This window comes from Cnephaeus nilssonii (assembly GCF_951640355.1).
Source record: "Cnephaeus nilssonii genome assembly, chromosome: X".
In the NCBI taxonomy this organism is placed as follows: domain Eukaryota; kingdom Metazoa; phylum Chordata; class Mammalia; order Chiroptera; family Vespertilionidae; genus Cnephaeus; species Cnephaeus nilssonii.
Window position 1 is genome coordinate 104,979,159 of NC_137071.1, and position 26,577 is coordinate 105,005,735.

General features: G+C 40.4%; 1 protein-coding gene across 3 annotated transcripts in view; it reads right to left on the reverse strand.

The window, feature by feature from the left end:
* Nucleotides 1-26,577, reverse strand: part of LOC307095242 (integrator complex subunit 6-like) — a 74,173-nt gene that overhangs the window by 40,874 nt on the left and 6,722 nt on the right. For all 3 annotated transcript variants that reach the window (XM_079764456.1, XM_079764455.1, XM_079764454.1), the window contains exons 3-7: nt 5,326-5,475; nt 4,433-4,522; nt 4,016-4,199; nt 3,627-3,755; nt 1,277-1,440 (exon numbers count right to left, since the gene is read on the reverse strand). In XM_079764456.1, the coding sequence (XP_079620582.1) occupies nt 1,277-1,440; nt 3,627-3,755; nt 4,016-4,199; nt 4,433-4,522; nt 5,326-5,475 (717 nt within the window). The remainder of the gene's footprint in view (nt 1-1,276; nt 1,441-3,626; nt 3,756-4,015; nt 4,200-4,432; nt 4,523-5,325; nt 5,476-26,577) is intronic.

Sequence of the window (26,577 nt, forward strand, 5' to 3'; positions counted from 1 at the left end):
CAGGAGCCAAAAAATAGTAATCCAGGAAAAAATGCGGTTCATGTCAGAAATTTATAAAACTTACACACTACAGATCAGTTAAAGCAGAAAGGTGGTAAAACTGAAAGAGCAGTGATCCTTTTATGCCCCTCACTCTCCCTTCTAGGGGAGAAAGGAAGATGAAAGGGATAATTAAATTCATATCATTTCCCTTTTTACTAGACATCAACTCTATCCCCAAAGCCAATTCATCTGGTACTAAGAACAACTATAATATCAAACCCTCGTCTACCAAATGCAGTGAACAAAAAGGCAATTTCTTGCTTAGAGACCATTTTTAAAAACATTCCTTAATTACCCATAATGTAAAGGTACATTGTCAAGGAACACAAGCGCATTGATTACAAAAAGATGAAAAGTATGTCTAAAAAGTTCCCCTAGTTATCTAGTGATTCCCTGGGAGGAATTAAAATGACATCTGATTTGAATATGTTTCTAAACTTTATTTTATTTTTTATTGAATTTATTGTGGTGACATTGGTTAATAAAGTCATATACGTTTCAGTTGTACAATTCTATAACACATCGTCTGCATATTATATTGTGTGCTCACCACCCCAAGAAATGATCTGAATATGTTTTGAGAACCTATACAAAGTGTAGACTGAGTCCTAATTTCATGAGGATATACATGAAAATCAATGCCAACACTTCTTAGCCATTGCTTTTACTATGTAAATCAAGTCAGCTGCTCTGAAATAAAAACCTAGTCACATACTGTAACAGCATAAACAATAACAATGCCTTAACCTCTAAAGAGGACAGTTCAAATAGAAAAGGCAGCTGAAAGAAAGAATGCCAGGAAAGAAAGTCTTCTCTTGCTTTTAGGTACAAGCTAGACTTCCAGCAAGAGATAGACTAGGTATGGCTTAAAAAGTATCAAAGCTACTGGTATTTAAAATTAATCAGCAGCCTGACTGGCATTGTTCAGCAGTTAGAGCATCGGCCTGCCCACCAGAGGGTCACGGTCGATTCCCCAGTCAAGGGCATGTACCTGGGTTGCAGGTCTTATTCCCACCCCCATCAGGGCATGTGTGGGAGGCAACTAATCAATGTGTCTCCATCACATCGATGTTTCTATCTCTCTCCTCTTTCTCCAATACCACCCTCTTCTCTTCCTCTCTCTAAAAATTAATGGGAAAAATATCCTCACTCTTCGGGTGAGGATTTTAAAAAATTAAAATTAATCAACAAATTGGAAATCCAGAAGGATGTTTGCCTTTTGTTTTATACTTACTAGTGAAGGTAAATTCTGATCTGGCCAAAACGATTCTGGAATTGGCCAATGTCCAACAGGAACACCAGTTTTAGAGTTAGGTCGTACATAAATGAGCTTATGACAACTATGCCATGGTTGAGCAGCAAATGAATTGTTTGGCCTAGATGAATCCATAAGTCCATCTAAAAGTTAAACAAAGGACAGACAAAGGCATGATTTCTTTTTATAGCTGATGATTTCCTTGTATAAAATTGTCAGCTAAAAGCAAAATACAAAACAGTGATTCATGAAAAATAGAAGTAAAAAGGTGATTCTACTAGGATTTCTGAATGTTCTTACCAACTCTTTTAATCTAATCCATCCCTTCTAATCCAATATCCCCTCCCCCTCCCATCCTTAATTATGACCAAAATAGGCAGAATAGGAAAAACTATTAAAAAGTAGTTTTAAATTTTCTGAGATTTGGACACATAAACAGACCAAACCACTATAGTTCTTTTTTCCAAATTAGGCAAACGAAATTGTTCACTCCCTGGTATAGTTTTACATTTTTCAAATCTGACAAAATAGGTCGTAAATTCCATTTAGATTTTCTTTATAATCCCAATTAGATGACAAAAGTATTCTTTACTAAGCAGTTAGACCCAATCACCACAAAGGCAAAATAAAAACTATCCAATTCACTTAAAAGTAGAAAGAATGCCGACAAAAAAAAAAATCTATGTACATAGTTGTGGGAGAGAAAACAAAACAAATGCATCAAGTTCCCCATCATCATTAAAATTCCAAGGAAAATAGATATTGTATAATGCTGCATAATGTATCCTGAGTGCATTTTAATTATTTAAATTAGCATATTTCATTTGTCACCTCCCCAAACAGGGCAAGGCAGAGTTACATAACCCTTAATGTGATCATTCATCAATCTAAATTATATTTGTAAAATATATGTTTTAATTATTTGAGTGTCAATTTTTTCTCAATTACAGGTCATTTTATCTACTTATTTAAGTGTTACTTTAAACAAGTAACTACTTTAGACCAGGAGATTTACTGGGGTATATAGAGCTCTAGGGAATACATGTAATGACTTCAGGGAAACAAGAGACCCCCCCACCCCTTTAAGTTAGACTCACAATTCTGGGGATGTGCATTTTTCTGAGGAGAGAGTTCTTAGCTTTCATCAGAATCTTAAGAGTTAACAACTCTGGACAAAGAGGAAATGGAGCTAGAAAGAAAATCTGAACTATTTATATGACACCAAATCCAAAGGTTTTCAGTATGAAAGTTCCAAGTTCATGTTAAATGAACACAAAATTGTGGATTGAATAGTAAATTGTTAGCAATATATCATGTCCTTCCTTTATTATTAACTTAATTTAAAATAGGTTGTAATGTCTCAGTCTTCTATGGCAGTTGTTCTTAAACTGAAGTCCAAGAAACCCCTGAAATTAAATACAAAATTGTGTGCTTGTGGCCTTTATCCATTTTCCTAGGGAGATGGAATTTCTATTTTTCCAACAGTTTCTCAAAGGGTTCCTGAACTAAACAGCAAAAAGGTCAGTAACCACAGGATCTACTACTTCAGACAGAAATGAATGTCTTTCTGCCCCTATGTACTTAGATCTTTTCTTCTTTAGGCAGCTAGCTACCACTGATTGTGGCCATGGCAATTAAAATGTATGGATCAGATCAGACAAGCACTTCAGTAATGAGGTACAAACAAGTGTGTATGTGTGTGAACTGATAGCAATGAGGAGAAGCCTTGTAATGCAGGTATGATTTGAGGGAGAAATTCCTTCCTCTGTACAAAAATAGCTCTGCTTTCATGTATTTTAAGATATTGAACTTTCAGTAAAATCTCATTTGAAGAGAAAATGTTCTTCAGTTAAAAAGTGTTCAGAAAAATACTGGTGTAGGATCTTACAGAATACTAGCATAAATATTCACAATCACTTGCTGACGTGTGGTAACAAACACAAGATTCCATAAAGATAGCTTGGTACATTTGGCACCCACAAGACCAAACTAGTTGAGTGGCACTCTGTAGTGAATTTCCAGATATTTTGTGAATAGAGAGGTAAATAATTCAGTGTCATCCCAAGACTGGGGACCAGGGAATATGAAATCGGTAGGGAAAAGGAAGAATTTTCTTAGGAAGATTTGACATTGAATTAAAATTGCTAGAATTTGGCCACCTGACATGTATATATAGGCAATGAGTAAATGGTAGTTGTTTGGATGGATGTTTGTAACCATTTGAATGCGTGTGTAGAGTGAAGACTGCCTATTATGATTAATGTCTTTCCAATCATAGATGGTTCTCCTCAATAACACTATAGGGTAAAAACAAAGTTATCTACTGTACCTTCTCCAATAAGAAGTGGATCTGGTCCTGTTTTTTCAAAGTTAATAACCACACCACTCTGAACTTTTTGAACTAGAGATTCTAAACACTGATTCAACATTCTTTGTGTTCTAACACAGTAGGAACGACCTATATCAAAAGGAAAAACAAAGAGTACAAGTTTGATCAAATAAAATACTATTTCACAATAGAAGCATTTGACATTCTAAAATATAACTTGAAATAATCATAACTACATTGGCAGCAAACATCACACTATTAATGAGCTTAAGCAGCAGCATTAAAAATATTCTGAAGGGAAACAAGTAAAGACCAAATATGGTATTTAAGAGAAACTATACTCTGCTGCCCTGAATTCTTCCTTTAGAAATAGTAAATATTGCCAATACCTCCAGTGACTTCACACATCTGTGTGATAGCAGATTCATCAGTTGGTACACTCCCTAGTTGCTCTGGCTCAGTAGAAGCCAATCCAGGCAAACGTAACACTAGGGCAAATAACCTCTGATCCCAACGAAAAGGTTCTTTGGTTAGTTCACTCCCAGGCAGGGGAGAATTCAAAGGAAGATGAAGCTGAGAAGGCAAAATTTGAAAAGTTTCATCATAACAACCCATACATGAAGAGTAAAAGAATTAAGAGGTCCACTTTTCTTTCATGTACTCAATAAAATGAAGCAATCTTTCAAGGATTACCAAGATAGAAGATTTCATTAAACTTATTCTTAACTAGAAATGTATGCCTCCCCCAGAAATAGCTGCACGTTCTCTGCCATTTAAATGAAAATTTAAAAAAAAAGAAATCTCACCTCTTCTTGAACACCAGCTGTACTTGTTAACTTATTTCCATCTGTGATGGTAATTAAAATAGATGGTTCTAGAAAAAATGGATTTCTCCCCTAAAATACATTTAAAAAGTATTAGAGCCATGTGAAGTAATAAAATTGTATTTAAACTTTTACATTTGCCTTGCCAGTGATCTCCCAAGACTATGATAAAATTTGCCTGGATAAATAAGAAGGAAAAGATTAGGGACTGAGTGGGTGGGGATGAAAATAACAATCCTTGAAGAGGTAGCATCCAGAATAAACTGAGAAATTCTTATAATTAAGGAACTCCCAAACTATCACATCCAAATACTCCTCTCCCTCTGCTTTCCAAGTAATCATAAAATAAAGCTATTAAAGAGATTATAATGGCAGCATCATCCACACCATCTGCCTGCGTCAAAATCCTGGCACAGCTGGAGGAACATAAGTGACTTACTCTCTGTAACCTGGAGAGTGACTGGTTATTGTGAGCAGAGCTTTTCAAGTAGGAAAGGACAATGATAGCAGCAGCAAATGCTATTCTGCCTTCCTCTCATTCTAGAGCTTTTTCGTTGAATTGGGAGGGATGAGGGAGTTAAGGAGATTGAAAGTTTCTCTTCAGTTGTCTTGCTTCAGTATTTCTCAGCAATTTATTCATCCCATTCTCAGATATCTAATGACCTGACAGGTAGGCAATTTTAACTATTTTATGATCCACTCACATACCAGACCTCCCCAAAAGAGAATTTTAAAAAAATGTAATTAAAAGATATATGGATTTCTTTTTGCAAGTTATGAAAAGTAGCAGAAAACTTGGTAACCATACCCACTCTTAAATTCTTACCCCAAGTCACCAAAATAAATTAGCTGTACTCACTCAAAAATATTTTTACCTGTCCATAATTGTCTATTCCAGATATCAATCTATTGAGATTTAACAAATCAAATGAGGATCTTAGAGCCTGACCAAGGGTCGTCAGTCCAGAAGCCTGAAGATTTTTTAGTTCACTCATGAATGTTGCATGATTTTCCTTCCAACCAGCCTGAAAACCAAACATTTACAAAGAAATTCCCAGTTATACAGTGAATAATATATAAAGTGCAAACAACCACTAAATAGCAAGCATAAAACCTTTAACAAATTAATAGTTCCTTAATCTGATTCTATTCTATATCTGGACTGAACAAGTGGAACTAAGGCAAGTAATCAGTTTCAGAAAAATTTTCCAGCGTTAATGATCAAGAACAAAGATGCAAACATTACATTGTCCATTGTAGCTGGAGGGCTTTGGCTGAAGAAACCAGTTTTCTATTCCAGCTCAAACAAACCCACCAAAACACCTCAGTATTTACCTTAGTTTGACATTAATGAGCATGGAATAAGGAGTAGAGGAAGGAGTAATTTTTAAATGCATTGTCCTTAAAAGAGAAAATCAGGTATGGGTGTGTGATATACATGAACTTTTCTAACCAAGATTCTTCCTCCCAAGCAAGAGTAAAGGCAGTGGAAGTAGGGGATTGTTATAGGAATAGAGCCACAATTATTTGGAGACAACTCTTCTGGCATCTTCAAGAATTCAGAAAGCCCCAAATCTAGAATAATTGGAGAAAGAAAAGAAAAATGTTTTAGCAAAGAAGCAGCATCCCCTAGGCACACCACAGCAGAAAAGAACCAAAGACCCAAGGTCAATAGCCAACATGCTATGAGTAATGGTTGATGGGTCAGCAATGGCTATAAAAACAGAGCAACACAAAATGCCAAGAAGAGAAGCCAAAAGAAGAAGGCAGCTAATATAGGTCACAAAGGAGTAGGGCAGCAAGGGAGAGAAAAAAACAGCACAGTTGGCAGCTTGGTGGGACAAAGCAGCCACCAGAGTCTTGGTAGCCGAGGGCAGTGATATTAAAAATACTGAAGTCATGTGACCAGGCCAATACAGTTGGAGATGGAAAGCAAGAACAGGTAATACAGCCAGGCTGGCATGGCTCAGTGGTTGAGTTGAACTATGAACCAGGAGGACACGGTTCAATTACTGGTCAGGTTGCAGGCTCAATCCCCAGTGTGGGGCATGCAGGAGGTAGCTGATCAATTATTCTCTCTCATCATTGATGTTTCTATCTCTCTCTCTCCCTATCCCTTCCTCTCTCTAAAATCAACCCTTCCTCTCTCTAAAATCAATAAAAATATATTTTTTAAAAAGAATAGGTAATACAGAGATAAACAAAATTATTTAAATTTCATGCTTAGCTAAAAGCATACTGCCCACATCCATACAAATATAGCAAATACTATCTTGCAAATACTATATTTTCTAGTTTTAGTTTCCTGAAGCAATTTGGATCAGAATGACTGAGATGTGGAAAGGGGACAGATTGTTGACTACACCTTCTCATGAAGTATCTGCATGACCTTGAGCAAACCTGTTGGCTCTTAGAACCTAAATTTCATTATCTTAAAATGATGAGGATGAGGTAAGCAGGCACACTATGTAAGACTGAGCATGATAACCCTGGAGGAGAGTCATTTACACTGTAATGGTGAATGAAAATGGTGCCCCCTAAGGTTGAACAGTGCACAACCTGCATAACCACACACAGTAAAAAGTGGCCCTAATTAAGATCCATCCCAGGCCATTAGTCTGGGATTCTAATTAAAAATGTACGTTTTTAAAATATTCCTAACATATTCTGTAGGTAAACAGATCTAAAGGTAAAACCTTCCCATATGTTCTTTTGGCCAGACTGTATATATGGCTTTTAGAACTAGGGGAAAGTAGGGCTCGAGAATAATTACCTATGGCCCAAGGAAAATCTTATTGCACTGGACCATCTAAACTTGAGCTAAAAGGAAGGATTAAAATTTTAATTGTCTTCATCAAATACCTAGAAATATCAGCAGGTGATTGCAAATCACACTGAATTCAAAAATTAGCTTTCCTCTTTGGGGTAGAAGAGAAAGGTGTAGAGTTGAAAGGGATTGCATCAATTCTTTCCTTTATTTATTTAACAAATGTTTATGGTCCAACTATGATATGTTGGGAAGAATGTTACGTGCTAGGGATATAAAAAGGAATTAGCCTTTAGGAGTTCATGCCACAAAGTAATAAGGAATGCAGTTATGGATTCTGAAAGATCAGAGAGTTAGGGAAGGCTTCTCACAGAACATGGGGCATTTGAGGAAGCCTAATGGCATGAAGGTCATGGGACTTTCCACACTGAAGTGAGGAGTGGAGCAGGCAGGCCAAGGGAAGAGAACAGAGAGTTCATAAGAGGATAGGGACTACTGGGGAACCACAAGTAATTTGATTATCATTTTTGTGGGTACATGGAAGAAGGCAAAGGTGATAAGTCAGGCTGTGACTATAAGTGCTTTGTATATTGTGCTCAGTAGTTTGGATCATATCTTTCGGCCCTGGGAATAACTTGAGGTTTTCCATTAGAGGAGTGCCATGATCCCTAATTTTAGCAAGTTCATTCTGCTGGGAGTTGGAGAATAAATTGTGGGGTGGAAGGGAAGCTGAAGCTTGAGGCAGGGAAACTGGTTTGAAGATTGTTGCAATAGCTTATTAGAAAAGCGATGAAAACCTGAGTGAGGGCAGTGAGGATAGAGAGGAGGTTGCAGATAAAAGAAGTATTTCAGAGGTGGAGTCAAGGATTTAGTATATAATTAGAGGGAAAAAAGGGTCATACATTAAGTTGAGGTTTCTAGTTAGGCAAACCTGTAAATGGTGGGGTCCTTCACCCAGAAGTCACTTTATAAAGTTGACTTTACTTCCCACACTGTAAACTTAAGAGTTATATCTATAACAAGTGTTGAATTCCTGTAAGCCACAGATAGTTCAAGTCACAATTAAAGAAAAATTAGTGACCTACTTGATTTGGTAAAGGGCTGGGATAAGATTTGCATATCACTTAAGCAAGCACCCTATAACTCATCACTATCCTATATAATAAAAGCCTAATATGCTAAGTGTCCAGTCGTCCATTCAACCAATTAAAGAATAATATGCTAATGATATGCTAAGGCTGCTCAACCGCTCGCTATGATGTGTACTGACCACCAGGGGGCAGATGGTCCCTCCCCAGCTGGCCAACCTCCCACGTCTCTCCCCCACCCTGATTGTGCACCGGTGGGGTCCCTCAGCCTGGCCTGCACTCTTTCACAATCTGGGACCCCCCGGGAGATATCAGAGAGCCAGTTTCGGCCCGATCCCGCAGGCCAGGCTGAGGGACCCCACTGGTGCACGAATTCATGCACCAGGCCTCTAGTTTAAACTAATGTGTTCTCTGATTGTGTAGTCTTACTAACCAATCTGTCAAAATAATTGCTCTTTAAAATTTCCCTTATAAAATGGATTGAAAACATTTTACAAATCACTTCTCCACTTAAATCACTGGTGTTCTGTTTTTAGGTCAATTCCAATTCTTTGCAATGAAGTGGGTGAATCTGAATGAAATCAGAAAGCTTCTCCTAACTCAGTACTACAAGGCATATGGGCTACACTTAGTACCCAAAGCAATAAACTTTTTGGTAGCAAGAGAAGAACTAAGTGGTCCTAAATCCATTCCTCAGAATACTGAAGTTGGGGGCGGGGCGCAAAGATTAATTTAAATATTTAGGGAACCTTATTAATGTGACAAATTTGTTTCAAAAAAATCATTATGGCCCTAGCCAGTTTGGCTCAGTGGATAGAGCATCAGCCTACAGACCGAAGGGTCCTGGGTTCAATTCAGGTCAAGGGCATGTTCCTTGGTTGCAGGCTCCTCCCCACCCGGGTCGGGGCTCATGCGGGAGGCAATCAATCAATGCTTTTTTTCTGTCTGTTCCTCTCTCTTCCACTCTCTCTAAAAATCAATGGAAAAATATCCGTGGGTGAGGATTAAAGAATGAATGAAATAAAAAATATAAAAGTCTTCAAAAAGATCATTATGAAGAGCTAGTGGGAGGAAGCATCTTACCTTATAATAGACAAATATGCAAATTGACCGCACCTTCGCTACGCCCAAGCCACGCCCACCAACCAAGCCACGCCCACCAAACACGCCCACCAGGAAACCGTTGCAGGGACGTTGGGGTGCGGCGGAGCCCAAGGCCGGGAAAGCCGCCCGAGGCTTTCCAGGCCTTGGGCACCAGCAGGGAGCCTGCACCGATCGCAGGAAACCACTGGGGGTCGGCTCCTGCGATCGGTAGCAGGGACGCTGGGTGCGGCCGAGCCCAAGGCCGGGAAAGCCGCGCGCTTTCCTGGCCTTGGGCACCAGCAGGGAGCCTGCACGGATCGCAGGAAACCACTGGGGGTCGGCTCCTGCATTCCGTAGCAGGGATGCTGGGTGCTGCCAAGCCCAAGGCCACCACCCGGGGCCAAGCCCGACCCTGAAAGAAGGCAGAAGGCCTGGGTCCCCGGTGCCGGCAGAAAACTGGTGCAGGCAGCCAGGTGAATGAAGGTCTATTGCACGAATCTTCGTGCAAACGGGCTACTAGTATGTTTATATTCTTCTTTCATTGCTTAAAGTTGCTTTTTTTCCCACAAATGAATTGAGGACAGCCCATTTATCTTCTTAATATAGTATTTTCTTTTAATTTACTCCAAAGATATCTTACTCTCATGTCAGTAAAAACTTTACTCCTGATAGTAACCTCCCTACATTCTCATGGAGCTTTGCAACTTACAAAGCACTTTCACACTTCACATTTGCTTGGCGCAAACCAATAAAAGAGGCATGGTATTATCATCCCTATTTTGTTTTAACCAGGAAGAAGTAAGATTTGGGTATGTTTTGTTTATGGAGGTGACATTGGTAGGGACTCACACGCTACAAGTGCACTAACATAGTAGCCTTTAGCCACATATAGCTACTAAGCACTTGAAACATGAATAGTCTGATTTGAGATGTGATATAAGTGTAAAATACACATGGGATTTTGAGGGCTTGGAACAGCAGAGAATGAAAATATATTTTATTTTTATATTGATTATACTTTGAAATGACAATGTTTTAAATATTTTCAGTTAAATAAAATATATTACTATGTTTTACCTGTTTCTTTTTACTTTTTATTGTGCTACTAGAAAATTTTCAATTTTGTGTATGGCTGGTATCATATATCCATCGGCCAGAGATGTTCTAGGGGGACTTGGGGGTCAGTTAGGAAACCTTGGCCTTGCTTTGGCAGACAATAGACTCATTACAGATTCCAAGGCAGAGGGAAACAGGATCAAAGCAGCGTCTCAGGAAGGTCAGGCTGGCAGGGACATATAAGATAGACTGGAGAAGGAGAAGCTATATCAGGAAAAAGAGGCTAGGAGGCTTAAATAGCAGTAATCCAGGCCAGAGGGAATCAGGGCCTGAGTTAGAATGGGAATGAAGAGGAAGAGGCTAACTGAGAAACATTTCAAACAAATAAGATAGGACTCAGTGACAGACAACGAGCCTAAAGGAGAGGGAGTAAAAGATGATTACAAAACTTCTAGCCTGGAAAACCTAAAGAATGGAGGTTTAGGACAAAGGAGTAACCTGGGATGGGTGAAATCCTAAAGAGGAGTTTATTGTATTCAAGTTTTAAAAGTTTCCCAGAAGTAAAATGATGATGATGATGATAATGATGATGATGATGATGGTGATGATAAATAATAACCATAGGTAATATTTATCAGTGCCTATGTGTCAGTAATTCATTTATGCCACGTATTGGCATTTTATATGTATCCTTCTCATCTGAGCCTTATAACCCTATTACTATTTCCATTTTATAGATGAGCACACTGAGGCTCAGAGAGGATAAGCAACTTGTGCAAGTAAAACAACTAGTAAATGATACAGCCAGGATTTGAACCCAGGTAATCTGAGAGCCCACCAATTTAAACCGCTGTACTAGAGATTCTACTATGTATTCCACATATTCATGTCATAGACATGTCTCCTTATATTAGCTTAAAAGTTTGTAACTTTAACAGAATTTCCAAATTTGTTTAATATAAGCCTACTTTTCCTGATGCCTAAATGCAGACCAATTGGGTATGGGAACAGTAGATCAGGACTTGGAAAACCCTAGTCCAGTGATGGCAAACCTATGACACACGTGTCAGCACTGACACGCATAGCCATTTCTGATGACACGCGGCCGCCTGCCGAGGATGAAACATTTGCTGCTCCTGAGGATGAAATATTTGCGACTAGAGTCTTGGAGTTAGTTTTTTCCTCAAAGTGACACACTACCAGAGTTATGCTCAGTTTTTTGGTGAAGTTTGACACACCAAGCTCAAAAGGTTGCCCATCACTGCCCTAGTCTATTCCTGGCTGTAACTATCAAAGCAAGTAAAGCAAGTAAGTCATTTACTCCTTACTGGGGCTGTTTCTGACCTTCTTCATCCTTATTTCCATCTACGTATTTTTCCATGTATAAGACGTTATTTTTTTCTAAAATCGTTAGACTGAAAATCGAGGGGCGTTTTATACAAGGAAGTCAGGGGAAGAGGGAGCTGCACAGTGAGTAGCTGCCCATATCTTGTCAAACAAGCTTCCTTCAATCACGGGCCTTATTGCTATGGACGTCAGCTGATGCCGTAATTGGAGGTGGAGGTGGAGAGTGCGCAAATGCAACATGGACCAGAGCGGTCTGAGCCCATAAAGATGTCAAAAAACAAAAAGATAAATACCGGTAAGCGATTGTCTTACTCTGCAAAATTCAAATTGAATATAATCAGCTATGCAAAAGAGCATGGAAACAGAGCTGCAGAGAGACAATCTGGACCTCCCTCCACTGAGTGTACTAGTATGATCAGACAGTGGAGAAAACAGGACCAACAACTCCTTAAGATGCCAAAAAAGAAGACGGCCTTAAGAGGAAAACCAGCAAAATGTTTAAAATATTGATTTCTTAATTTTGGGTTGGGAAAGTGTGTGTGTGTGTGGGGGGGGACGTCTTATATGTGGGAAAATATGGTACTTATCTGAGGGGTGGGTTTGGCAACAGGAAACTGGCATGCTCCCTCTAGGCCTGTTGCTGAAGCTTTTTCTAACTTTCTGGTCTGCTCTCAGACATATGGTGCTTAAGGGGTAGGCTCTGTCCCTCCAAAAGACCTATAGGGGAGGTCTGTCAATATGTGAACTATTTGAAAGCTTTTGAGAATATACATCTAGGCTATATCCTCTAGTCTAGCTTTTAACAGGAATAAAACTGTTATTTAGAACTCTGGAGGGCTCCTGTGTCTTATTTCCCCATTGGTTTCAGTGAAGGAGGGAAATGTGGGATTGTCATTTAGTTGGTCCCCCAAACCTCAACATCCCATTACTTGTCCTTCTTGAACTTCATCCCATTTTGGCTAGACCATTTTTCTGATTAATTTATTTATATTTCTTGTTTTTTTTTTTAAATAGAAGAACACTTTCCTCCACTAAAAACTTGCCAGGAAGTATAAACAAGTAAAAGAGATAAAAGCCAATCAACTCTCCTTGAAGGGGATGTGGGAGTGGTGTTAGGGCCAGTGGTGTTCTGAAAACTGCTGCTCTTTCTCTAAAGGTCACTTGCAATCCTCTTTCAAAACACAAATGATCTGGTCAGACTTGGTATAAAGTGCAGATTTAATGAACATGCTATTAACTTACCCATCCAAGGTAACTGAAAAACATATTTAGGGCAGCTGCATCTAACTTTCCACTAGAGAAATGCCTCTTTAAATTGGCTGTTTGTAAATCAGAAATTAATCGAATAATTAAAATTCTTTGGGATGATAGCTATTGAAAGAGAATGGCAGTGAATGTTTTCAAAGAGCAAAAATAATCCTTCTATAGTATAGATGGTCACAAGCCAGGCTCTCTCCCACAGCAGTGAGAGAACCTCTCACTGCAAGGCACCACTTACTATGTCCCTTTGACTTGGTGCAGAGCCAGTGCACTGACCCATTTGGGGCACACACACCCAAAAGTCTATTTGGACAGTAGTTTCAGTTCAGTCCAAGTCTCCCTAGCCTGTTAGCAAGCCCTGAATAAAAAGCCTTGCTGGAATCTTAGAGACAATGCATGTTGCTCCTTCTGTTAGACCCAAAGGAAATGAAATCAGCCTGATAATATTTGCCCTTTGCTATCCCATACAGAGGGCCATCCTGGACCTTGAGCTCTTCTTCTATGTGGTTACAAACTAGATAATTAACGGATTTGAGTATTTTCCCAGATGTCGCAAGTTAAAGCCAAAGAGTCTAAATTTAGTAGGGCCAGCAATTCTCTTGTTGAAAGATAAACTACTTTTCTTTTTCCATCTGCTCTCTACAAGGTTGGGGGAAATATGTTCTGTAACAACCCAGACAATTTGAAAAATCAACCTCAACAGCATTTTTCAACCAACTTAATATCTTCTCCAACTTAACACTGTATCATCGTTGTCATCACAGACTGCTCTTTTGTTGGTAAACCAACCAGTGAAACAGAATGAGATGAAAAATAAGAAGCCCTGCTTTTCCAATTAACTCTGTCTCCTGAGGACACAAATAACTTTTCCCTTGGCTTTATATGGAATATCTGTGTGAGTTAAAACTTTTGAACTTGAAGAATTTCCTTTTCACAATTCAAACGGACCCTAATTCTGATAGATATAAGGCAAGGTTTACTTGTCCCCTTAGGTAAACAAAACACTGTGAGAGTTGAGTCACTTTAAAATGTTCAAAAGTCTTTTAAAATTGTTTACAGCTAGCACACCTATAAAGGAAGTTTTAAAAATTGTGAAATGCACTGTAGGAAGATGCCATATCATTAAAAGAATGGAATTGTCTTGCTTCTTGTATCTCCTTTTCAAACTCTTTTCTCACATTGTATTTTCTGACCCTACTTGATGTAATTTTTCCTTAATACTCTAATAATTTGGTCTCATTTCACTTTTTTGTGATTTTCTCACTTGACTCAGGTACTGATACACTCCTAGGTTCAAAGGAGGCATTCTATTATTGTTTTATGCATACTAATATAGCTTTTCTTATAAAATTACTTGTTTTTTAAAATCCAGTTCTCTTGGATTCCTTTTTTCCAAAATTACTTTCCCAGGGGCACTTTTTAGTGTCCTGAACTTTCGAAAATGCTCAAAGTCCATTTTATTTGATTGTATCAAATCTCTCCCTGAGAACTCTTGATTGCTATCATTCTTTGGTTCAATCCACCAATTTTCCTGAACATGCTTCAGGAAATACTTCCAGTCAAAATTACATGAAATAATTATAGCTTACTTGAATCTTCTACTTTTAAAAAAAAGTTCTTAAGAAATTTACTCCCTACTATATTGCAAAAACTTATTTGACACTCTGTGGCTTGCAGAATTATTTTTATTCAGCAGATGGTTAAAGACTTTCATGACCACATATTTTAAAATAAACTGGGAAATCTGAAACTAATATAATATTGTATATCAACTGTAATTGAAAAATAAAATCTAAAAAATAAACAGGGCAAATAAAAAATTCAATTTGATTCTACTGACACAAAGTTTACCATTTTGTGTTACCTGTCTTTTAAAAATACCTAGTATGATTTTTAAGTAGATAAAAAATCATAAGGATTAGTCTAAAATATCTGCAAAATGCATTTATGAATTTTCAATTCTTACCACAGGGAATTAGGATAAGATTATGAAATAACACACCTCTCTGAGTTCACTTGAAAGCATGACAAGATCAAAAGAAATTTGATCTTCACCAGAGGATGCTAACATGTAGAAAATGAATTTCAGAAACTATTCTGCTTTCTTCTGGAATCAATTGCACTGTTGCTGAAGGAAAAATACCTTAGAGTTGCAAAGAATTTGCCAAATACGTTCAGATAAAAATGTCAAGTTTCTTCTCTCACTCTCACACCATTTAAGTGGTAGCTACTGACCAATTATTTGTTACCAGAAAAAAAATGCTATTGTGCAGATCATGTGTTCAATTATTCAGAATTTTGGACTCTGATGAGACATTTTTATGAAGACATACACAAAATTAAAATTTTAAAAGGTGATCTTGGAAAAAATACACAAAGATAGGAGTGACACTAAGCCACTCAAACATTGCAGAAAGAGCTAAACAGAAGAGATAGCAGAAAGGCCATTCATTACTTTCTAAGGATTATATAGCATCTCTTTCCTCCTGACTAATTTTTAAAAAAATAATTCTCAAAAGAAGTTTATGAACTGTTTTTTATATCAGAATCATTGTTAAAAATCCCAACCGATATACAAGGCTAGTCCATCTCTTCACCAAACTCTCAGTTCTACCATTCAAAGGTAATAATTTCCAGACTCTGTCCTGAATATTAAACTGTTAGCAGCAAAAATAAAGAACAACAATAAGATGGAGTGACATTTACGGATTTAACCAGTGTGAGATACAGTGCATTAAGCATGTAGGAATTGTTTTCTAAAATTTAAAGCAATTTTGAAATCAACCTAAATGCCAATGCCTCAATTATTCAACTTCCTGCCTTTCAGTTATACAATTCTCTCTAGTACTTTTTTGGAAGGAAGTGTTAATAATCTAGTCCAATCCCTTCATTTTACAGGTAAGAAAACTGTCATCTAAAATAAGGTGAAGTGAATTGCCCTGGGTCATGTAGCTATCTAATCAGTAGCAGATTGTGGCTAAAAACCCTGGTCTCTTGCCTTCCAAGCCCAGCACTCTTTATGGAGCTGCTAAAGCAATAGAACTTGCCAGATTTACATGATAGTGGATGGTGTGATCTACCAGATAGGCTGTACTATGACCACTTTTTAAAAATCTGATTTTTCTAAAAAATACCTAGACTTAAACAGAACTTCTAACATACAGTTCAGAAGCATCACCGTGAAATGGAGTTTACAATGTCTATACACATATGTAATCTTTAAGAAAAAATGGATAAATGGTAATGGAAAGAAACTTGACTTGGGGTGGTAAACACGCACTATTTCAAAAAGAAAAGAAAAATGGCCCTGGCCGGTGTTGCAAGTGGTTAAAGTAAGCATGTCAAACTTGCAGCCCGTGGGCCACATGCAGCTCACAACGAATATTTTTGCAGCCCAGCCAATATAACGGTATGTAAGAAACGTTTTAATAAAATTTTGTAACTTCATTTTTACAATATCCTGTTATACATAGTTATTAATAATGAACTACAACATTCGCTAATGACTGATTACTATAATCGTGTTGCATTCATTTCCCTTACGCGCCTCATGTGCAGGTGCACCATTTCTCTCCACTAATACTAGCAGTGAATATTTTAGCAGCCAATTGCCAGGTCATTAGTCTTGGACTGACTTGTTTGGTGTGCGCAACAGGAAATATTTCGCTTTCAGAGAACAAGAAAAAATAGGTTTATTTGCGTTACACTTATTAATTCAGTGTCTGGTAAGTTAATGTTCAAGAAAAATATTATTTTTTTATTAAAATGTTCTGTTATTTTATGTTAACGATTACTCATTTATTTCAGCCCTTTGTATTCAGCATGTCTCTACTAGTATGGAAATAAACCTACGTTTCTATGAAAATTGAAGTTTTTGTTTTTTCGTGGCCCACATAAACTTAAACCTTGTTTATCTGGCCCATGTTAGCCTTTGAGTTTGACATGCTTGGATTAGAGCTTCAACCAGAGCACTGAAAGGTGGCGGGGAGCGGTTTGTTTCTCATCAAGGTCTAGTACCTGGGTTGCAGTTCTTTCCCTGCTCCCTCTCCCCCCACACCCTGTTGGGGTAAGTGCAGAAGGCAACCAGTCCATGTGTCTCTCTCACATCTATGTTTCTCTCTTTCTCCCCCTCCCTCCCACTCTCTCTGAAAAGCAATGGAAAAAATATCCTCAAAAAAAAAAAAAAGAAAAAAGAAAAAAGAAAAAATATCCTCAAGTGAGGATTAAAAAGAAAAATGGAAAGCTTTGCTCCTCATATCTTTAACATTCTCCTACAAGAAATAAAAAAGAGGGACTCCTACCAAAACAAAACAAAAAAGAGAGATTCCCATCTTTCTAATGCCATGTCTGTATTAAAGTCTAGATTTTCTCCCTAGAATCCTATTATTATTGTCTAGTTATGTGGGTTTCCTTCTGTAGAGACAATGCAAAGAGAGATTAGGGCTTCTGATTAAACAGCAGTGCCTCCAGGCAACTTTAGGCCAATCTAAATCAAAATGTTTTGGTCTAGTTCCAGCTAATCAACCACTAAAGGTCATAACCAGCTCCCTCCCTCTTCCTTCAGCAACTCCTCATCATTAAAATAGCACCTCCCCCTCAAGTCACACTCTTAATGGAATGCTTTCAGTTTGCAAGTTCTCCTCCCCCAGGCCTCCAGCTCTTCTGGCTTTGAATTTCCTCTTCCTTTTATTAATCAGTGTTCTAAGGGCTGGCATCAGGAAGGAAGAGACAAATTCACAGGGTGGGAAAGACAGGTCTGGCTGAATCACAGGGATCCTTTGATAAAATGATGGGAAATGTTTATATAGACACTAGAGGCCCAGTGCACGAAATTCAGGTCTGTAGGCCTGACCGGAGATCAAAGCCAGAGTGTCTGGCATGGAAGGACAGGTTCAAGCTGACCTCTGGGCCCTGGGCAGCACCTGGGCCCCCAGGCACGCCCCCCTCCCCCTGAGTCATTAGGATGGCAGCCCGGCCCCTGCTACAGCTGCTAGTCACCATCTGCGGGGAAATCAGCAGGGCGATGGGGCCCCGCTCGCACCCGCCTTGGCCTGGTGCCACCTGCTCACTTGCTCCACCATCCCACCTAGTCTTGCTCTTGTTGGGGCCCATCGGGCGCCAGCAGCGCCTCCACTGCCACCCGCTGCCAGTGCCATGTCGCCAACGCCCGCCATGTTCTTTGCCACCCCCTGGTGGTCAGCTCAATCATAGTGAGTGGTCAAACTCCCAGTCAAGGGGACAATTTGCATATTAGGCTTTTATTATATAGAATATGGAGCAGATCCCAGAGAGCTCAGAATGGCATTCATAGGTGTAGGCAGTCTTTGATGGCTTGGGAGGGGGGTTGTGATTTGATAAAACTAGCATTTTAAGAAAGTTAACAGTTGGTGTGGGTAGAGTGTAGGAATTTGGGAGGTACTTGGGAGAGGCACATAGAAGACTGATATAGTAGTCAAAGCATAAAAGGCCAGGACCCAGACTCAAGTGATAGCCCCAGAAATTGAGTTGAAGGAACATATATAAGTAAGAGATATTTCAAAGAGATGACAGGTGGGCCTTAGAACAAGATGCAAGGATAGGATCTATGGGTGACTAAAAGATGGGGAATATAGGAGAGGGAATAAGAGGTGTTGACGTGTTAACTATGTATGAGCTGATGGCAGGATAGATAGCCAGGTGTAGATGTTCTGTAGTCAGCTAGAGATGCCTGGGTGAGAAACTTAAGATGGAGAGGCAACATTGTAGAACAAGCATGTCAAACTCAAAGGCTAACATGGGCCAGATAAACAAGGTTTAAGTTTATGTGGGCCACGAAAAAACAAAATCTTCAATTTTCATAGAAATGTAGGTTTATTTCCATACTAGTAGAGACATGCTGAATACAAAGGGCTGAAATAAATGAGTAATCGTTAACATAAAATAACAGAACATTTTAATAAAAAAATAATATTTTTCTTGAACATTAACTTACCAGACACTGAATTAATAAGTGTAACGCAAATAAACCTATTTTTCTTGTTCTCTGAAAGCAAAATATTTCCTGTTGCGCACACCAAACAAGTCAGTCCAAGACTAATGACGTGGCAATCTGCTGCTAAAATATTCACTGCTAGTATTAGTGGAGAGAAATTGTGTGGCTGCACATGAGGCGCATAAGGGAAAATGAATGCAACACAATTATAGTAATCAGTCATTAGGGAACGTTGTAGTTCGTCATTAATAATTACGTATAACAGGATATTGTAAAAATTAAGTTACAAAATTTTATTAAAACGTTTCTTACATACCATTATATTGGCTGGGCCGCAAAAATATTCATTGTGGGCCACATGCAGCCCGTGGGCCGCAAGTTTTACATGCTTGATGTAGAAGAGCTATTTGAAACCATGAATGAGGCAGGATACATTCCACAAGGGAAAGAATTAGGAAGATAGGGGAAAGATTTATCAGAGAAAGGGGTGGAGAAACAGAATAGAGGAGGTGATAAGTTTCTGGAAGGAAGGAAGGAGTATTAACAGTTTCAAATGTAGTCAAGGGCAAAGAGAATAAACATTAGTAAATTGGCCCAAGGAGCTATATAATAAATCCAAAGACCTTAATAAACCATATTTACTTTTCTCACTAGTACTGTTCCTTACTTGCACACACATAAATGTTTCAAGTCTTTTGTTCAATAGCATTCAAGTCCAGAGTTTGGCTCTTGGTACTAAGTTTACTGAACTACTCAAACTTCAGGGCAGGATATAAATAATGAAAGAGTAACTGCCATTAAGGAATAATCTAATCAGGTGAATATAGTTTGAGATGCAGAACTCTACTTTTTCTACAACATCTGGCACATTAGCACAAAAGTCTTCTGGTTAAGCCCCCAGTGGCTGATTTGGCAGCATCTCCATTCTTTCTCGGAAATGTACCCCTTACCAACCTAATTAAGCAGAAAGGAAAAAAAGCTATCTGGCTATGGCAGGGGAGCGGCTTGAGGAGAATAGGAGATCTGGATGAAATGAAGACTGCACCATTAGGTGAGGCACAGGCTGATACATAAAACTCTGCAAAGGTGGTATTGTGCATTCAGGGCTTTCACAAAATCACTTCTGATTCCCCTACAGATTGTGGATTAAGATAAACTAAATGGTTACTGTGGAGTACATTGAATGTCTTTCTTTTCCCTACTAGAAAAATATTTATCAAGAGATTGATAAAGTGAAGATGGCAAATCAGTTTCTGGAGGCCACTGTGATAGCGAAGGATTATCCTGTTGCTTTTTCAGGCTTCGCACCATCTTTCCTATAGTTCTATTCATTTTAGGTCCCACTCCTCAAACTTCACTCCCAAAATATACATACTATCTCAAGTTCCATCAGCTAAGAGTTCCAACAATTCCACATCTGTCCCTAAGTAGAGGCATAACTGTGAGACATCAAAGGCCAAAGTGTTTAACAAATGCACTATGATATTCACCTAAGTAGTCAGAAAAATAATAAAAATGGTAACATTGGGGTAATAAACTTTATTCATTGAGTGCTTGCTATAATACCAAAATTCATTGAGTGCTTGCTATAATACCAAACACTGTTATATCAAAAGTAACTATAAAAAACAGCAAGACAATTCTTAAAAACATGCCTCCAGGGCATCCTATATAATAAAAGGCTAATATGCAAATTGTCCCCTCTACCAGGAGTTCAACCAGGAGTTCGATCACGGGGTGGGGCCAGCCAACCAACCATCTGCAGCCCCTCCCCCCGGCCGGTCCCACCCCCGATAGGCCCCCCACCCCGATTGGGGTCAGGGCCAGCCGGCCAACCTCCCGCATGCCCTCACTGGCCTGGCCCCATTGGCCCTTATTGTGGTGGGCTGGCCGGACCCCACCCGTGCATGAATTCGTGCACCGGGCCTCTAGTATATCATAAAGAGAAAATACCAGTGAGAACTTATTAAAAGGAATGTTGTACCATGATTGATAGTGGCTCATTACTTAAGACTCTGGAATAGAGACAGACCTGGGTTACTATTCAGCTGTGTTACTTAACCTCTCTGGGCCCTGGTTTCCTTGTCTGCTAAATGGAGATAATAATAGTACCTACAACGTAGGATTGTTGAGAAGATAAATGAAATATGCACTTCATATTCATTGGCACACTGCCCTGTGCATAAGTATTACTCAATAAATGTCAGCTACTATCATCATTAGAAAGCTATTATATTATTGTTCATTATTACAAGGAAGTAGATATAAGTCAAATCATATTGGTAAAAGCTGAATAACACCCTTGACTATAAGATGGGTTTTAGGAGGACCCAAAACTAGGGCATAAAATGGTTCTACCTCCTATACATGCTATTCATCAGCACATCTCTACTTTCACTCAGCCTCAGAATTAAACACCAATATTATTCTCTAAATGGGAGCCATTACAGTAACAAAAGAAAATCACACAGTCACTTCTGCAATCCCCATTAAGAGGACTAAGTTCAGAGAAAGTAATAATCATGTTGTGTGGATCTGGACCTCTCCCATTCTTTTAATGCGACTGATGACTTCCCATTATATAAGACAAGGGCTCTGCTAGGGAACATCAAGAAAACCTTCAATAAGAGCAGTGATACAAACTCCCCTTTGTTTTACAGGTTTTACATTATGCCAAGCTGGATAATTTATCCTTTAGTGTACTTTTTAAAAATATATATATTTTATTGATTTTTTACAGAGAGGAAGGGAGAGGATAGAGAGTTAGAAACATCGATGAGAGAGAAACATCGATCAGCTGCCTCCTGCACACCCCCTACTGGGGATGTGCCTGCAACCAAGGGACATGCCCTTGACCGGAATCGAACCTGGGACCCTTCAGTCTGCAGGCCGACGCTCTATCCACTGAGCCAAACTGGTTAGGGCTAGTGTACTTTTCTTGATGAATACTGCTCCTGGGAATTCTTGAGCCAAGTAGCAATGTAAATCTAATAAGAGATATGCTAAATATTTCTATTAACACTGAAATCATGGAACATTTTTAGTGCTACTGATGAGCACATATTACAAACAGAACTCTGAATTACTGTAGTTTACATTAGGAGCTCACATGTATCTTCTATTGTACTTAGCCCAGGAAAAAAAATTCTAACCCAACCAGTTGGATCACCAACTATATCCAAGGTCTTAGCAACCAAACTGGCTTTAAATACAACCAAGAATGGGATGCTTTCATATTTTTGCCCCAGGACCAAGGGTTATCAACCCATCAACTCTGAATTGTATGATAACCTTTTATGCACAAATGAGTCCAATATGTCACAGTTCATTTGAACAGAACTGTTAGAGAAAGGATCCTCCTTCAGAAGCAATTTCTAGGATATGAAAATCATAATTTTTTTAAGAAAGAATATAGACCAACACATCTGTCTAATAGAAATATAATGCAAGCCACATATGTAATTTTATATTTTCACATAGCCATATTAAAAATAGAAACAAACAGGTGAAATTAATATATTTTACTTCACCTAATATGTAAAAATATTATTTAAACTTGTGATCAATTAGAAATTGTTAATATATATCCTATCTAATAAAAGAGTAATATGCAGATTGACCATCACTCCAACACACAAGATGGCTGCCCCCATGTGGTCAAAGATCCTGCCCCCATGTGGACACAAGATGGCCACCACAAGATGGCCTGCAAGGGAGGGCAGTTGGGGGTGATCAAGCCCTCAGGGGAGGGCAGTTAGGGGTGACCAGGCCTGCAGGGGAGGGCAATTAGGGGTAACCAGGCCTGAAGGGGAGGGCAGTTAGGGGCAAACAGGCTGGCAGGGGAGTGGTTAGGGGGTGATCAGGCTGGCAGGCAGAAGCGGTTAGGGGCAATCAGGAAGGCAGGCAGGTGAGCAGTTGGGAGCCAGCAGTCCTGGATTGTGAGAGGGATGTCTGACTGCCCGTTTCGGGCCTAAATGGGCAGTCGGACATCCCTCGAGGGGTCCCAGATTGGAGAAGGTTCAGGCTGGGGTGAGGAATGTCCCCCCCCCCCCCCCCCGTGCACGAATTTCATGCACCGGGCATCTAGTGTGTGTGTGTGTGTGTGTGTGTGTGTGTGTGTATATATATATTTTACATGGGTTGTCCCTCAGCCCGGCCTGCACCCTCTCTAATCTTGGATCCCTCGAAGGATGTCCTACTGTTAGTTTACAGGGATCAGGCCTAAACCAGCCGTCAGACATCCCTCTCGCAATCTGGGACTGCTGGCTCCTAACCGCTCACCTGCCTGCCTGCCTGATTGCCCCTAACCACTCTGCCTGCTGGCCTGCTCGCCCCTAACTTCCCCCTGCCACTGGCCTGCTTGCCCCCAAATGCCCCCCATCAGCCTGATCACCCCCAACTGCCCCCCATGCCAGTGTGCTTGCCCCCAACTGCCTCCCCTGCTGGCCTGCTCACTCCCAACTGGCCCCCTGCTGGCCTGATCACCCCCAACTGACCCCCACTGACAGCCTGCTTGCCCCCAACTGGCCCCCCCTGCTGTTCTGCTCACCCCCAACTCCCCCCCCACCGCCGGCCTGATCACCTCCAATGGCCCTCCCCACCAACCTGATCACCCACAACTGCCGTCCCATCCTGGTCTGATTGCCCACAACTGCCCTCCCCTCTTGGCCTCTAACCGCCTCTACCTCGGCTCCGCCACCATGGCCTTGTCCAGAAGAACATCCGGAAGGTCTCCTGGAAAATCTCCCAGTCTAATTAGTATATTACCCTTTTATTAGTATAGATAGAGTCCTGGTGCATGGGTGGGGGCTGGCTGGTTTGCCCTGAAGGGTATCCCGGATCAGGGTGGGGGTTCCCTTGGGGCATGGGGTGGCCTGGGCGAGGGGCCTGTGGTGGTTTTCAGGCCGGCCATGCCCCCATAGGGTGAGGTTCCCTGCTGGGGTGCCTGGCCAGCCTGGGTGAGGGGCTGATGGCTGTTTGCAGGCTGGCCAGGCCCCCCAGCGGGGACCCTCACCCTATGGGGGTGTGGCCAGCCTGGGTAAGGGGCTTTTTTTCTTTCTTTCTTTTTTTTTTTTTCAATGCCTCCTTGAGCAGAGGCCAGGGCTGCCTGGAAGCAGGTATCTGGGATTTATTTATCTTCTATAGTTGAAACTTTGTAGCCTTGAGTGGAGGCCAGGGCTGGCCAGGGTGGGCGGGAAACTTGGCTTCCTCCATCGCTGGGGGCAACCCAAGCCTCCTGCTCGCTCCAGCTCTGTTGCTGCTGCCATCTTTGTTGGGTTAATTTGCATACTCGCTCCTGATTGGCTGTGGGTGTAGCGGAGTCATGGTTAATTTGCATGTTTCTCTTTTATTAGTGTAGATTTTACTAGGTCTTCAAAATCTAGTGCTTAATTTGCACTTACAATATAATCTTGATTTAGACTAGTTGCCTTTCGAGTGCTCAATGACCACTCGCGGCTAGTGGATGCTGTACCAAACAGTGTAAATACAGCCTAATCTAAAGCATGAATGACTGGTATATTTGAAGAGCCATACCCACCCTCACTGCCACCTAAGCCCTTCACCCTCTTTGATGGAGCCCTTATAATGTCCCCATCCCCTCACTGGGACCACTAGTCCACCAGAGTTTTGAGGAAGAGGGGGAAGGATGTGTTATTAACAAATCACCTTGGAAACCCAAACAATAACAAACACAATAGTTATATGGCTAAATGACATTAAGGGTTAAAAACAGCTCACCACCACCACCACCACCCCCCACCCCTGCACATGTGGGTGGCAACCAATGAAAGTATCTCCTCTCTCTCTCTCTCCCTCCTACCCTCCCTCTCTCTCTCTCTAAAAATCAATGGAAAAAATATCCTAACTCCTCAGGTGAGGATTTAAAAAAAGCTTTCCTGGGGAGGAAGATCTGGGAACCTAATCACCATGTAGAACATTGTACCCAGGAGATAGTACATTCCAAACTTCCAATATGCAAACACAGAAACTGCCTGGATCTCTCATTTAAACTCTTAGTGAAGGCCATGTTCACCAGGAGCTTTTCATTTAAGAACCTAAACTAGTGGGTTCCCTTCTTCAACCCAGTCTCTCCCCAGCCTTACCATCCCCCCATAGGAAGGGTCCTTCAAACCTGCCTTTCTCTGAAAAGTACATTTCTCCCTGAGATATGGAACAGCTGTAATGTTGGGCCACTTTGAAATGAAGAAACCTGTCTCCTGAGTCATTCTAATTATCTTCCCGAAGTGAAGGCAAACTGAAAAGTACAATATTTGCCTTTTCCATACATGTGGCCCTGCCCTTCTGCCATCCCTTCCACTCTAATCCCGAACTCAAGGCCAAAAGCTGTCAAGTGGCCAGCACTAATGCAAAACTAGGCAATTCCAACTACATCTTTTGGGTTTTCCCCCATCTTTAATTCTTCCCTCTCCCCAGCCCGCCTCAATATTTGCTTCTATGTAATAACCAAACAATTACATAGACAGCAAGCCTTGCCCTATTTCTCTTAAATCCATCCATAGCCCTTTATCCCGGGAGAAGTGTATAAACCAGTGATGGGCAACCTTTTGAGCTTGGTGTGTCAAACTTCGCCAAAAAACTGAGCATAACTCAGGTAGTGTGTCACTTTGAGGAAAAAACTAACTCCAAGACTCTAGTCGCAAATGTTTCATCCTCAGGAGCAGCAAATGTTTCATCCTCGGCATGTGGCCACGTGTCATCAGAAATGGCTACGCGTGTCAGTGCTGACATGCGTGTCATAGGTTCGCCATCACTGGTATAAACTATAGCTTGTAGGTTTCAAAGAAGTGCAAATGTGTGCATTTAAAGAGCTCATATTAGGGATACATGAACACTATCACTATATAACATGCTAACTGCTATACTTAAGGACTGGACAAAGTGTTAAGAAATCACAATGGGAGTTCTTTTGTGATCTAGTCTCAACCAGTTACAACCTTGACTAGATAAATGGAATTATCAGTGGGCCTCTCCATCCTCCCTCCCCACCTCCAATCTGTTGGTTCAGAGTCCACTGTTCTTCAAATATCCCCCACCTTAATCCACATCTGGTCACCTTTCTTTAATGACTATTCTCAAGACCCTTGATGAGTAGGACTATTTTACTATTTTGATTTCCCCTTGGACCAGGTCTTTCCGGTTATCATTTTAAGCCCCTCTAATAAAGCGTGGTCCAGAGAGTGTGCTCAATAAACATATGGTAAATGAGTACTTAGAATGCTGTACAACCACTCTCAGACTTATCTACCAGAAACAGCATTTTGATCATATCACTTCATTGCTGATAAACGTCAGACCAACAGTTATCAGTAGGGTAGAAAGGGATTGCCCAAATAAGCAAGAGGCATTTTATAGATTGACTAGAGGCCCGGTGCATGAAATTCGTGCACTGGCGGGGGGTTCCCTCAGCCCAGCCTGCACCCTCTCACAGCCTGGGTCCCCTCAGGGGAATGTCCACCTGCCAGGGATCAGGCCTAAGTCGGCAGTCAGACATCCCTCTCACAGTCTGGGACCCCTCGCTCCTTACCACCTGCCT